The 15,000-nt window shown below is 48.2% G+C and overlaps 1 protein-coding gene across 1 annotated transcript in view; it reads right to left on the bottom strand.

Annotated features, from left to right (window-relative positions):
* Positions 1–15,000, bottom strand: part of LOC308137585 (ephrin type-B receptor 1-B-like) — a gene marked incomplete at both ends in the record, with an annotated part of 51,725 nt that overhangs the window by 14,907 nt on the left and 21,818 nt on the right. The window contains 7 exon segments of the mRNA XM_080506337.1: positions 314–397; positions 400–478; positions 3,821–3,945; positions 6,288–6,363; positions 7,076–7,338; positions 9,242–9,397; positions 10,839–10,857. Of these exon segments, the coding sequence (XP_080362463.1) occupies positions 314–397; positions 400–478; positions 3,821–3,945; positions 6,288–6,363; positions 7,076–7,338; positions 9,242–9,397; positions 10,839–10,857 (802 nt within the window).

The raw sequence follows: 15,000 nt of genomic DNA, 5'->3' as shown, positions 1-15,000 counted from the left end.
TACCAGTTAGTCTGAGTGTGAAGAGGAATTTCCTCCAGGAAGGTTTTTTTTTTTTTTTTAACTTAAATTAGACGAATGTCAACAACAACTACTGGAGTTTGATTCCAGAGGATTCTGGAAGAGGAAGTTAAATATATAAGATCATTTATAGGGTTTTCCTGAAACACACACACACACACACACACACACACACACACACACACACACACACACACACACACACACACACACACACACACACACACACACACACACACACACACACACACACACACACACACACACACACACACACACACACACGCCCTCTTACCATCAGTGAGGGTTTGAAACAGCATCTCCTTGCTGTAGGCCCCGTACCCCGCCACGGTCCGGGCCCTCACCTGGACAGCGTAGCGGTCCCGGGCCGGAGCCCCTCCAGGACCACGCCGGGGGTCTGGCTCTGAACCACGGAGCTGTTGAGCAGCGAGGACTGGGTCTGGAGGGGAGGAGGAGACCCGGGGCTGAGAGGGGAGCTGGTCCAGGCCCCCGTCTCTCTACAACAGTGTTTTTTCAACCTTTGTTTGAGGCAAGGCACATTTTTTACTTTGGAAAAATCTGGAGGCACACCACCACCTCCACCAACACCACCACCACCACCACCACCACCGCCACCACCACCTCCACCACCACCTCCACCAACACCACCACCACCACCTCCACCAATACCACCACCACCTCCACCACCACCACCACCTCCACCACCACCACCACCTCCACCAACACCACCTCCACCACCACCAACACCACCACCTCCATCAACACCACCACCACCAACAACACCAACACCACCTCCACCAACACCACCACCTCCACCAACACCAACACCACCACCACCACCACCTCCTCCACCTCCACCAACACCACCACCACCACCCCTCCACCACCAACACCACCACCACCACCACCACCACCACCACCACCTCCACCAACACCACCACCACCTCCACCACCACCAACACCACCACCTCCATCAACACCACCACCACCAACACCACCTCCACCAACACCACCACCACCACCTCCACCCAAAAATGTTAAAATGGTAAACACTGTAGCCTCTATTAACAATATAAAGTCACTATCATCAAAGTTTTATCAACAGGAATCCAGTAAATCCAGAAACCAAGGACTTTTTTTAATAGTGCCTCCGTCAGTGTGAAACCTGGACCTGATGGATGAAGAGCTGAGATCCTGGTTCACATTCTTCCTTTTCAAAAACTTCTCCATCACTGTCACTGACACAGTACTTTGATACAAGATGGTAGCAGGAGGTGGAGATGAACCACACTGACGTCTGTCACTTTACATTTCACCGGCAAAGTTCTGTGCTGCCCTCTAGTGGTGAAGAGTGTGCCTTGGCTCAATAAAGGTTGAAAAACACTGTTTTAGAGGATTTAGACAAACGCAAGAAAATGTGATCAACAAACCAAAAAACACTCCAAAACGGCTCTTAAAGCTAATTTATTGTAAAAAAATAAAATAAAAGACAAAAACGACTTCCCGCCCATCTGTATCATTTCCTTTAAATTCCTTTTAAATTTCATGCCTGGACTCTAGTTTTATATCGCCCCGTTTTCCATTCTGTCCTTTATTACGTTCATTCGTTCATCCGGTCCCACCCCTCCGCCCCAGTTGGACCTAATCGCTCCTTCAAAATAAAATGCAATAATAACGCAGTAAGTTGGTTATGAGCCACAGAGAAGAGCCGCCGTTTGTTTTTTCCTCTCCTCCTTTTTACCACCAGAGGTAAAATATTTATCTTCTACACCCGAGGCTGCCACCTTTTACCTCCGTCTATCTTTCTTTTCTCCGCCCTCCTCCGGGGGAAACTCGCCGCCTCCAGCCTCTTTCAGATAAAAAAACATTTTACGGCGGCTGAATCGCAGCAGTTCAGAGAGAGAGAGAGAGAGAGAGAGAGAGAGAGAGAGAGAGAGATGGGTATGGTGATATGGTGAGGATGAAGGGTGGAGGGGAGGAGGAGAGGTGGAGGAGTGATATCAGAAGAGAAATGAAGGAGTTGCAGATGATCGAGGTTTTATTATTGACATCTTTCATAACGACGAGGAGGCTTGAAGGATCATATTACATATCAGGCAGCTCGGATCCGGCACATGGCGCCACGAGAGGAAGCACTTCCTCCTCTTCCCATAGATGGGCGTGTGTGGGGGCGGATGGTTAGCGATAGCATAGCGATAGCATAGCAGTCCTTTGCTCACACTAAAAATAAAAATAAAAGCGATGGTGTCGCCTCTAGTAGTTCACTGCAGCGTTTCCATCCCTCCATCCTCCTCCTATCATCGCTCCATCCTCCTCTTAGCATCCCTCCATCCTCCTCTTAGCATCCCTCCATCCTCCTCCTAACATCCCTCCATCCTCCTCCTAACATCCCTCCATCCTCCTCTTAACATCCCTCCATCCTCCTCCTAACATCCCTCCATCCTCCTCCTAACATCCCTCCATCCTCCTCCTAACATCCCTCCATCCTCCTCCTATCATCCCTCCATCCTCCTCCTAACATCCCTCCATCACGATGTTAAGAGCCTTTTATTTTCTCATAGATTTTTCAGGAAAACACATTTTTTCCCGTGTCTCAGTGCTGAATATTCAATCTTCCAGTTTACACCTGAGGGTTTAAGTTACGATGTCTAATCCTGTCAGTCGTTTACCTCAATCCTCCACTTCCTGCCGTCCGTTGATGAATCTCTTTCTTTCTTTTTTTTTTTCTGTTTAAGAACATTTAGCATTGAGGACATAAAGCAGCTAACTGACAGGCTGAAGGCATCAACAGCTGCTATTCTCTCGTCTGTAGTAGGAAGTAGGAAGTAGGAAGTAGGCTGTTGATTGGCTGCAGGAACTGCCAGTCGTAGCATAGCGATGGCATAGCATAGCGATAGCATAGCAGTCCTTTGCTCTAAAAATTAAAATAAAAGTGATAGTTTCACCTCTACATACATCCAGCAGCAGAGCAGCGCCCCCCGGAGGTTTAAAATGAAATACAGGCTCATTTACAAATCACATGGTTCAACGTTTATACTAGTCCTGTTAGCGGTTAGCAGCTAGCAGCTGAAGGATTTAGGATTTCAGCCTCCTGAGTTGACGACAATCAGAACCTCCCGTTCTGGCGGTGGCGCCCCCTTGTGGGCGATTCTGGTTTGAACAAAGAGCCCAAAGGAAAAAAAAACTAAACGTTCAAACTCCAGATGTTCCACCGAGGTCCGTTGTGACGCCGGCTTTAAATCACCTCAATATATTCACCTGAAAATAGAGAATATTTGGTCGTGGCCTGAGAAACGGGGTATTGTGGGTAATGCTTGAATTAAAGAGTGTGTGTGTGTGTGTGTGGGTGGAGGAGGGGTGGGGGTGGAGCTCTGCTCACCAGGAGAGGTGAGGGGCCGGACCGTCTGGTAGCCAGAGATAAGTCGTCAGGAGAAAATCCTGCCTTCCTGCTCCATCTCAAATGTATTACATTAAAACCTCATTATCTGTGGGGGAGGGGGAGGGTGGAGGTGTGGGGTGGAGGTGTGGGGAGGGAGGTGTAGAAATGAGTAAACGTCCAGGAGAGGAGGTGGAGTGTAGAAAAGACTGGAAGCCGGCGGCTCCTGTTGAGCCGGCCAGTCACCAGTTAACACGGGCACCAGTGAAACCGAAACACCGGAGGCTCCCCTTGGCCAGGTTCCCTTTGCAAGGGCAAAGTAATCTGATTACTACAAAGACCAGGAGAGCCTGGTACGAACCACGGAGAGTCGCAGCCGCCCGGCACCCGCCACCCCCTCGTTACCTTGTCGTAGTAGCGGATCTGGTAGTGGAGGATGATCCCGTTGGGCTGCTCCGGCGGCGGCCATGACAGCGAGAAGCTGCGGCTGGTGGAGCTCACCTGGTGCATGATGGGAACGGCGGACGGAGCTGGAGGAAACATCAGAACACGCCGGCGGTGAGATTGCGCAGCGTCAACCGAGCGTAGCGGAGCCACGCCCACTCGTCACAGCGTAGCCACGCCCACTCGTCACAGCGTAGCCACGCCCACTCACCACAGCGTAGCCACGCCCACTCGCCACAGCGTAGCCACGCCCACTCGCCACACACAGGTGAGGGACCACAACAAACCACCATGGAGGACGAAGCTCGTCTACAACCAGCGCACTTCGGTGGTGCTAGCTAACTGTTGGCATAGGTATAAAACACACGGTGCCGCCTGTGACGTGCCGACAATGCCGCCATCTTGGATAGGTCTCCACCTAGCATCTCAAGTAATACTTCATTTTAAAGCTCAACGTCGCGTCAACAGGCTGTGCGGCGTCTGGCGTTTTATACCTTTCACTGTTAGCAGCTCGTGTCTAAACTGCTGTGTTTCGCCAACGTTAGCTAGGAATAGCATATAATGCTGGCATGAATGGTAGCGGTCGCTAGCTTACAGCGAGCATAACACGGCTATCTCGCCACAAGCGCCGCCAAAGTGTAGAGCTGCTAGCTACGGTAGCAGGCAGATCCAACGTTGTTGGCTCGTTGGATCGTTCTGACGTTGTCCGTTGGAATTAGTCGACTATTTAGGTAAAATAATCCTCTTAAAGATAATCGTTTACCTCCAGCCGTCGTAGCGTAGCGCCACGCGGAGGTGATGAAATGTTTCCCGTCTTCATGTGAAACAAACGACGGCAGGAAGAGTTATGGCCGCCGTGCTTTTCCCCTCATGACTCTTGGAAGCAGAAGCTCGGGGCTGTGACGGACTTGTTTTATGAGAGGATTTCTTTTTATTGCTTTTGTACTTTGAGACGGTAAAAAAAAAAAAAAACTGCTGCCAAGAAGAGAGACGCTGTGTTTTATTGTGAGAGGTATTATACCGGCTTAAATTTAATTAAACCGGCTTTCTGAAGGCAAAGGAAAGACAATTAAATAAAAACGCAACACAAAAACTGCCTCGTACGACTGGATTTTCCGGACTGGAGGATTTGGAGCTGCTCGGTTAGTGGAATTTTACGATTTTGAAAGAAATCATTATTTTTAAAACGATTATTTAATGGAACAGCGGACTTTTCTATCGGACGCCGCCTCGGCTCCGTTAGTCGACATTCATTGGCGAACTAACGTCTGTGTCGTGATGCTAAGCTAGCAAACGTCAGTCTAATAATGTGTTTCTCTGGGAGACGACCACAGCGCGATTGTGCTAACGCTAGCCACGAGTTGGCGAACGTAACGTCGGACAGATGCGGCTGACGTTACGACAATCTGCCTGCTAATGTAGCTAGCGGCGCTACGCTGCGGCGCTACACTGCGGGCGCTACGCTGTGGCGCTTGTGGCTCGATAGCCGCGTTCTGCTAGCTGTACGCTAGCCACCGCTACCATTCATGCCAGCATTATATGCTATTTCGAGCTAACATTAGCGAAACACAGCTGTTGCTCCAGGCCTATAAATTAGTGTTCAAATTAATGTATTTCTTGTTTTATTAAGATGGAATGCAGTGCAACTACTACAATACAAGATGTTTTTATATATTTAACAGGAGAGGTTTTTTTTGTTTGTTTTTTCAAACATGTTCAATAAATGACACTCCAGATTAATAATCCTGTAAATAATCCTGAATTCAATAAGGCCTTCCGGGTAGGAAGGTGGGGATCAGTGCATCATGTCTCTGAAGGAGGAGGACGAGAGGAAAAAAGACTTTTACGTCTCGGTTTAGGGAGGAAACATCGCTGGAGTTTCTATAAAGTACCGATGGAGGAATAATTCAGGTACTTTGATGAGTTCTGGTGGAGGAGGAGGAGAGAGGGATGAGGAGGAGGAGGAGGAGAGGAGAGCAGGAAGAGAGGCAGAATAGAATAAAGGAGGGAAACAGGGTGGAAGAGGAGGAGAAGAAGAAGCAGAAGAAGAGGAAGAAGAAGAAGAGGAAGAAAAAGAAGAGGCAGAAGAGGAAGAGGAAGAAGAGGAAGAAAAAGAAGAAGCAGAAGAAGAAGAGGAAGGGGAAGAAGCAGAGGGAGAAAAAGAAGAAGAAGAGGAAGAAGGGGAAGAAGCAGAGGAAGAAGAAGAGGAAGAAGAGATGAGAGCAGGTTTTATAAATTAAAAAGGCTGCAGCTCCTTTATCTCCGACATGATTCACTGAGCCCCGACACACACACACACACACACACACACACACACACACACACACACACACACACACACACACACACACACACACACACACACACACACACACACACACACACACACACACACACACACACACACACACACACACACTGGGCTCACCGGCCTGGTTGGTGGTGATGTTGATGGACAGCTGCTGGGGGGGGTACGGGCTCTTGTTGGACACTCCGTTGACGGCCTGCAGATCAGAATCAGATCAGAACCAGAACCAGATCAGAACCAGAACCAGATCAGAACCAGAGCAGAACCAGAGCAGGACCAGAGTCATTCCCGTCCCGAGACGTTCTCATTTGTCCTCAAAGTCCCAGAACCATTTTGAAAACCGTCGCTGCAGCTTCAAGTATAAAACCTCCGCGACGCGTCCTGAGCCTCCGTCACTGAACCACTTCCTGTCTGGGTCCCCGGGTGCAGCAGGAGGTCCAGGCCATGAAGTATCGAGGGTGGAGACGAGAGCTGGCTGGAGGCTGCTTTAAGGGTGGAGGCCTTGAAGGGTTCCTTCCTCCATTACTTTAAAAGCTCTTATTGTGAAAAATCTACTTCCTTAAGGGACTGACCTGGATGTGGAAGGTGTAGGAGGTGTAGTAGGTGGAGGAGATCCTACCTGGATGTGGAAGGTGTAGGAGGTGGAGGAGGTCCTACCTGGATGTGGAAGGTGTAGGAGGTGTAGCAGGTGTAGGAGGTGTAGGAGGGCCTACCTGGATGTGGAAGGTGTAGGAGGTGTAGCAGGTGTAGGAGGTGTAGGAGGGCCTACCTGGATGTGGAACGTGTAGGAGGTGTAGCAGGTGTAGGAGGTGTAGGAGGTGTAGCAGGTGGAGGAGGGCCTACCTGGATGTGGAAGGTGTAGGAGGTGTGGGAGGTGTAGGAGGTGTAGCAGGTGGAGGAGGGCCTACCTGGATGTGGAAGGTGTAGGAGGTGTGGGCCCGCAGCCTGCTGATCTCCACCCGTGTCTCCGTCACCGCCCGCCTCCCGGGGACGAACTCCACGCCGTCGTCACACGGCTGACACGCCCGCCGCTCGCCGCTGTGGCAGCGCCGGCACAGCAGGTTGTAGGCCAGGTCGTCACGGTGACCGATCTCCCGCGGCGAGTGCCACTCCAGCAGCACCGACGTCTGGTTGACCACCGACGCCACGTTGCGGGGAGCCGAAGGGACACCTGGAGAGCAGGGTGGAGACACACCTGAGCTCCACGACCGCCAAACACACAGGTGAAGATCAGTGGGCGGGGCTACTGCCCCGAGAGAACCAGCTTTATTATTGTTATTGTTAGTATTGTTATTGTTATTATTGTTGTTATTATTAGTATTATTATTGTTGTTCTTGTTATTATTATTGTTATTATTGTTGTTATTATTATTGATATTGTTGTTATTATTATTATTATAATCAACATCATCAGTGTCATTATTATTATTATCATTATTAATTATTGTTTTTATTATTATTGTTATTATTATTATCATTATTATTGGTATCATCATTATTAATTATTATTATTGTTATTATTATCAACATCATCATTGTTATTATTATTGCTATCATTATTATTAATATTATTATAATCAACATAATCAGTGTTATAATAATAATAATAATTATTATTGTTATCATTATTATTATTATTATTATAATCAACACCATCAGTGTTATTATTATTATTATTAGCATTATTATCATTATTATTGTTATTATTATCATTATCAACATCATCATCATTATTATCATCATCATTAGTATCATTATAATTAGTATCATTATTATTATCATTAATATCATTATTATTATTATACTATACGCCATCATATAGCCGCCATTGACTCGGCAGCACGGTTCAGGTTGAAACAATCCGCCAACGGTCACGATGCTAAAGCGCTAACATCAAAGGAAATGCAGAGAAAAGTTCAATCAAATCAAACTGAACCTCCAGGACAGAAGCATCTCTCTCTCTCTCTCTCTCTCTCTCTCTCTCTCTCTCTCTCTCTCTCTCTCTCTCTCTCTCTCTCTCTCTCTCTCTCTCTCTCTCTCTCTCTCTCTCTCTCTCTCTCTCTCTCGTTGCAGTGTGGGCGATCAAATCTCTGTCTGTATTGTCCTCTGATCTCTGAGGGACGTCACAGAGGATTAACAAGAAGAACTCTCCAGAATGTGATTTCCCCCGACACGGAATCTGATTCATCCTTTTCTCCTCTCAAACCAAGTGAACAAACCAGAAAAGAGCGAAACGACGGCCGTTGTTTACTTGTTGTGTTAAAAGTAAACAGGGCGACGGTGACGGGAGTTTCACTTCCCGTCCAGCTGCCAGAGGCTGTCTACTGACACCAGGGGGATTTAAAATAAATACTCTAAATATACTGAGACCAAATAAGACTTATTCAACCCAGACTGACGAGACGACGAGGTAAAACAACGGAATCTGCCAGAACACATGGATTTGCTCAAAACAGAATAAATGAAATAAAGAAAAAAAAAAAACAACAACAAAAAAATGGTCAAATAAATTTTTTTTAATTTGCTATTTTATATTTTTTTGGCAGCAGGAAAAGAAAAAAAGACAAAGAAAGATAAAAGAACAAAAAGGAAAGAAAGGACAAGATGTAAAAAAAGAAAGTAAATAAGAAAAGTAGAGAAAAGAAAAACGGAAAATGATGTAAAAATAAGGAAAAAGTGGTGAAAATGTACACACACACACACACACACACACACACACACACACACACACACACACACACACACACACACACACACACACACACACACACACACACACACACATTTAATAGCTATTAATTTGAGCTAATTTCGCGCTTGAAAATCCAAGATGGCCGCCATGGGGCCCAGTAAGTCCATTCAGTGCGCTGATTTTTGGCGACCATTAGAAAATGGTGGCCATCTTGGATTTTTGCACTTCAACTGCAATAGAATTCATCATTACTGTACCCAGTTTTTGCATTAAAAAATGTTTTTTTTTGACAGAATTATAAATAGTTGTTTTGTTCCTCCGAGACTTAGTGTTTAATACATATGGGTGTGTGTGTGTGAGAGACAGGGAGGGGACGACTCACTGGTGCACATGTCCCCCGGCCGGTCCATGTCTCCACGGTAATACCCGTTGCGGCAGCCGCAGAGGACGGCGGCCTCGATGGTGGAGCGGCTGTTCAGGGGACACTGCTGACACAGTCCAGGCCCCGGGGACGACTTGAAGGTCCCCTGAGGACAGGCTGTGAAGGGACGGAGCGGGACAGACAGTGAGACACATACACTGAAATACACCTGAAATACATTGAAATACACCAGAAATACACTGAAATACAACTGAAATACACCTGAAATACAACTGAAATACAACTGAAATACACCTGAAATACACCTGAAATACAACTGAAATACAGCTGAAATACACTTGAAATACACTGAAATACACTTGAAATACACTGAAATACACCAGAAATACACTGAAATACAACTGAAATACACCTGAAATACAACTGAAATACAGCTGAAATACACCTGAAATACACTTGAAATACACTGAAATACACCAGAAATACACTGAAACGCACCAGAAATACACCAGAAATACACATAAAATAGACTGAAATACACATGAAATACACCATAAATACACTGAAATACACCTGAAATACACATGAAATACACTGAAACACACCAGAAATACACCTGAAATACACCAGAAATACACCTGAAATACACCAGAAATACACCTGAAATACACCAGAAATATACTGAAATACACCAGCAATAAACCTGAAATATACTAAAATACACCAGAAATAAACCTGAAATACACCAGAAATACACTGTAATAAATCTGAGATACACCAGAAATACACCTGAAATACACCAGAAGGACAATGTAATAAACCAGTAATACACCAGAAATACACTGAAATACACCTGAAATACACTGAAATACACCTGAAATACACCAGAAATACACTGTAATACACCAATCTCTGCCTCGCTACGTGACTCCAACCAACCAGTATGAAGAAATATGATCTTCTGAGCTTTTCTTTGTGTTGTTTGTGTTGACGGAGACGTTTGGTAAACAGGTTATTTGTACCAGGAGGAGGTGAAGCAGCACAGAGGAGGTATTTCTGGTGACGGAGGAACGGTAGAGACGCAGGAGCACTTTGTGTGAGATCATACTTCTCTTTCTCCTGCTCCTTTATTTTTTCTGGGTCAGAGTCGTTTCTGTCCATAAATATATTTAAAAAAAAGAAAAAAAGATGAACTAGAATGAATTGTGATGATTCCTGGCGGAGCCTCACACGGGGCACCGACTGTTTTCCTGCTACTGAGCCTGCAGAAGTCTGAGATCCTGCAGAAACAGTCCTGCTGGAGCTGTGAGGCTGTGCATCATTCTGAAGGTTCACACACACACACCTGTCTCACACCTGAGACGTTACAGGCCAGGAGAACCAGATGTTACAGGCCAGGAGAACCAGACGTTACAGGCCAGAAGAAGAGACGTTACAGGCCAGAAGAACCAGACGTTACAGGCCAGGAGAACCAGACGTTACAGGCCCAGAGAACCAGATGTTACAGGCCAGGAGAACCAGACGTTACAGGCCCGGAGAACCAGATGTTACAGGCCAGAAGAACCAGACGATACAGGCCAGGAGAACCAGACGTTACAGGCCAGGAGAACCAGACGCTACAGGCCAGGAGAACCAGACGTTACAGGCCAGGAGAACCAGACGTTACAGGCCAGGAGAACCAGACGTTACAGGCCCGGAGAACCAGATGTTACAGGCCCGGAGAACCAGATGTTACAGGCCAGGAGAACCAGACGTTACAGGCCAGAAGAAGAGACGTTACAGGCCAGAAGAACCAGACGTTACAGGCCAGAAGAACCAGACGATACAGGCCAGGAGAACCAGACGTTACAGGCCAGGAGAACCAGATGTTACAGGCCCGGAGAACCAGATGTTACAGGCCAGAAGAACCAGACGATACAGGCCAGGAGAACCAGACGTTACAGGCCAGGAGAACCAGACGCTACAGGCCAGGAGAACCAGACGTTACAGGCCAGGAGAACCAGACGTTACAGGCCAGGAGAACCAGACGTTACAGGCCCGGAGAACCAGACGTTACAGGCCAGGAGAACCAGACGTTACAGGCCAGAAGAAGAGACCTTACAGGCCAGAAGAACCAGACGTTACAGGCCAGAAGAACCAGACGATACAGGCCAGGAGAACCAGACGTTACAGGCCAGGAGAACCAAACGTTACAGGCCCGGAGAACCAGATGTTACAGGCCAGAAGAACCAGACGATACAGGCCAGGAGAACCAGACGTTACAGGCCAGGAGAACCAGACGTTACAGGCCAGGAGAACCAGACGTTTACACACACACACACACACACACACACACACTCACACACACACACACACACACACACACACACACATACACACACACACACACACACACACACACACACACACACACACACACACACACACACACACACACACACACACACACACACACACACACACACACCTGTCTCCTCTGAACTGCTTTGTGAATGTTTATTTCTAATTACAGAGCAGGAACTCGGTAAAACGACGCGTCTGCCAGCTGCACAGCTTCCCTCCGCGGCTCAGGACCAGCATGCATTGCTCCCCCGACCGCCAGGGTTCGAACGCAGTGGCTCCCGGCCTCCAGCTGGTGGCGCCGCACCGCCGCCTCCCGGACATGCAGAACCTGCACTTCCAAATAAGTCTGGTTCAGCTTGTCGTTCAGAGGCGGCAAATAAACCAGTAAATTGTGCTTTAATTGGTCGTCTAAGACGGATTAGCTGTTTACTAATCGCCTTAACGAGACGACAGGAGCTCCACGCTTTTAACGCTTTAATGAGGAGATTTAGGAGTTTATTGATTAACTCAACCGCACTTTATTTTGAAGGAGTTGTCAGCTGCTATTCTCACGAATCGAGTCTCCCTTAAACCTGTTCCTCAACCAGACGTGACAGGCCAGAAGAACCAGACGTTACAGGCCAGGAGAACCAGATGTTACAGGCCAGGAGAAGAGACGTTACAGGCCAGGAGAACCAGATGTTACAGGCCAGAAGAACCAGACGTTACAGGCCAGGAGAACCAGACATTACAGGCCAGGAGAACCAGATGTTACAGGCCAGAAGAAGAGACGTTACAGGCCAGGAGAACCAGATGTTACAGGCCAGAAGAAGAGACGTGACAGGCCAGAAGAAGAGACGTTACAGGCCAGGAGAACCAGACGTTACAGGCCAGGAGAACCAGACGTTACAGGCCAGAAGAAGAGACGTTACAGGCCAGAAGAAGAGACGTTACAGGCCAGGAGAACCATATGTTACAGGCCAGGAGAACCAGACGTTACAGGCCAGGAGAACCAGACGTTACAGGCCAGAAGAACCAGATGTTACAGGCCAGGAGAACCAGACGTTACAGGCCAGAAGAACCAGATGTTACAGGCCAGAAGAACCAGACGTTACAGGCCAGAAGAACCAGACGTTACAGGCCAGGAGAACCAGATGTTACAGGCCAGAAGAAGAGACGTTACAGGCCAGGAGAACCAGATGTTACAGGCCAGGAGAACCAGACGTTACAGGCCAGGAGAACCAGACGTTACAGGCCAGGAGAACCAGACGTTACAGGCCAGGAGAACCAGATGTTACAGGCCAGGAGAACCAGACGATACAGGCCAGAAGAACCAGACGTGACAGGCCAGAAGAACCAGACGTTACAGGCCAGAAGAACCAGACGTTACAGGCCAGAAGAACCAGACGTGACAGGCCAGAAGAACCAGACATTACAGGCCAGAAGAACCAGACGATACAGGCCAGCAGAACCAGACATTACAGGCCAGGAGAACCAGATGTTACAGGCCAGAAGAAGAGACGTGACAGGCCAGGAGAACCAGACGTTACAGGCCAGGAGAACCAGACGTTACAGGCCAGAAGAAGAGACGTTACAGGCCAGAAGAAGAGACGTTACAGGCCAGGAGAACCAGATGTTACAGGCCAGAAGAAGAGACGTTACAGGCCAGGAGAACCAGACGTTACAGGCCAGGAGAACCAGACGTTACAGGCCAGAAGAAGAGACGTTACAGGCCAGGAGAACCAGATGTTACAGGCCAGGAGAACCAGACGTTACAGGCCAGGAGAACCAGACGTTACAGGCCAGAAGAACCAGATGTTACAGGCCAGGAGAACCAGACGTTACAGGCCAGGAGAACCAGACGTGACAGGCCAGGAGAACCAGATGTTACAGGCCAGGAGAACCAGATGTTACAGGCCAGAAGAGACGTTACAGGCCAGGAGAACCAGACGTTACAGGCCACTCCTCTACCTACAGCATGTAGATATTCTGGAGGGAGAATTTAAAATAAAGTGTTAAAAGTGAAACTCGTTGTGACGCCTGTTGACGTCTCCTTGTGTGTGTGTGTGTGTGTGTGTGTGTGTGTGTGTGTGTGTGTGTGTGTGTGTGTGTGTGTGTGTGTGTGTGTGTGTGTGTGTGTGTGTGTGTGTGTGTGTTTTGACAAGGAAAAAATAGACATCTGGTTTGTCAAGGTCATTTATTCAACGAGCTCACTCATACACCTGAGGCATGTCGCCATGGCAACAAGTCTCTCTCTCTCTCTCTCTCTCTCTCTCTCTCCATTACTTATCTGTGGTACAGTTTTTTCCTCTCTCTTTTTCTCTCCGTCCAAATGTCTTCAGACTTCAACCCTTCATCAACTCCACCGATCTACACCGAGCAGAGCGACGTTACATTATGACACTGACGTCAAAGACAGACTTTATCTGGAGATATATTATATATATATATATATATCTCCAGATAAAGTCTGTCTTTGACAGATATATACAGATATATATATATATATACACACACACACTCCAGGGCACTCTCAGTTTCCTATGCCTCCACCCTCCATCCCACCATCTGGGACATAGAACTGAGTATGTCCACTGCGTGGGACGTAGAGCTGAGGAGGTCCACTGTCTGGGATGTAGAGCTGAAGACGTCTGGGACGTAGAGCTGAGGACGTCCACTGTCTGGCAGGTAGAGCCGAAGATGTCCACTGTCTGGGACGTAGAGCTGAGGATGTTCACTGTCTGGCAGGTAGAGCCGAAGATGTCCACTGTCTGGGACGTAGAGCTGAGGATGTCCACTGTCTGGGACGTAGAGCTGACGATGTCCACTGTCTGGGACGTAGAGCCGAGGACGTCCACTGTCTGGGACGTAGAGCTGAGGATGTCCACTGTCTGGGACGTAGAGCTGAGGATGTCCACTGTCTGGCAGGTAGAGCCGAAGATGTCCACTGTCTGGGACGTAGAGCCGAGGACGTCCACTGTCTGGAACGTAGAGCTGAGGATGTCCACTGTCTGGGACGTAGAGCTGAGGATGTCCACTGTCTGGGACGTAGAGCTGAGGACGTCCACTGTCTGGCAGGTAGAGCCGAAGATGTCCACTGTCTGGGACGTAGAGCTGAGGATGTCCACTGTCTGGGACGTAGGGCCGAGGACGTCCACTGTCTGGGACGTAGAGCTGAGGATGTCCACTGTCTGGGACGTAGAGCTGAGGACGTCTGGGACGTAGAGCCGAGGACGTCCACTGTCTGGGACGGAGCCCCTTCAGGAGGTTCAGGCGTCTCACTAAGACGTCCCCAGGTCCCTTCCCATTAAAGGTTTACTGCTCAGATGGGAACTGGTCTCCAGTCAGTCCAGTAGCAGCTGGACAGAAAATGTCCAGCGACGCCACAGAGACGAGGACGTCTTGGACACGTCCACAACAAGAAGACGTCAACCCTC

The sequence above is a fragment of the Blennius ocellaris genome, assembly GCF_963422515.1.
Source record: "Blennius ocellaris genome assembly, chromosome: 12".
Lineage (NCBI taxonomy): Eukaryota > Metazoa > Chordata > Actinopteri > Blenniiformes > Blenniidae > Blennius > Blennius ocellaris.
Note: the sequence above shows the minus strand (reverse complement) of the source record. Positions and strands in the feature narration are given on the sequence as shown.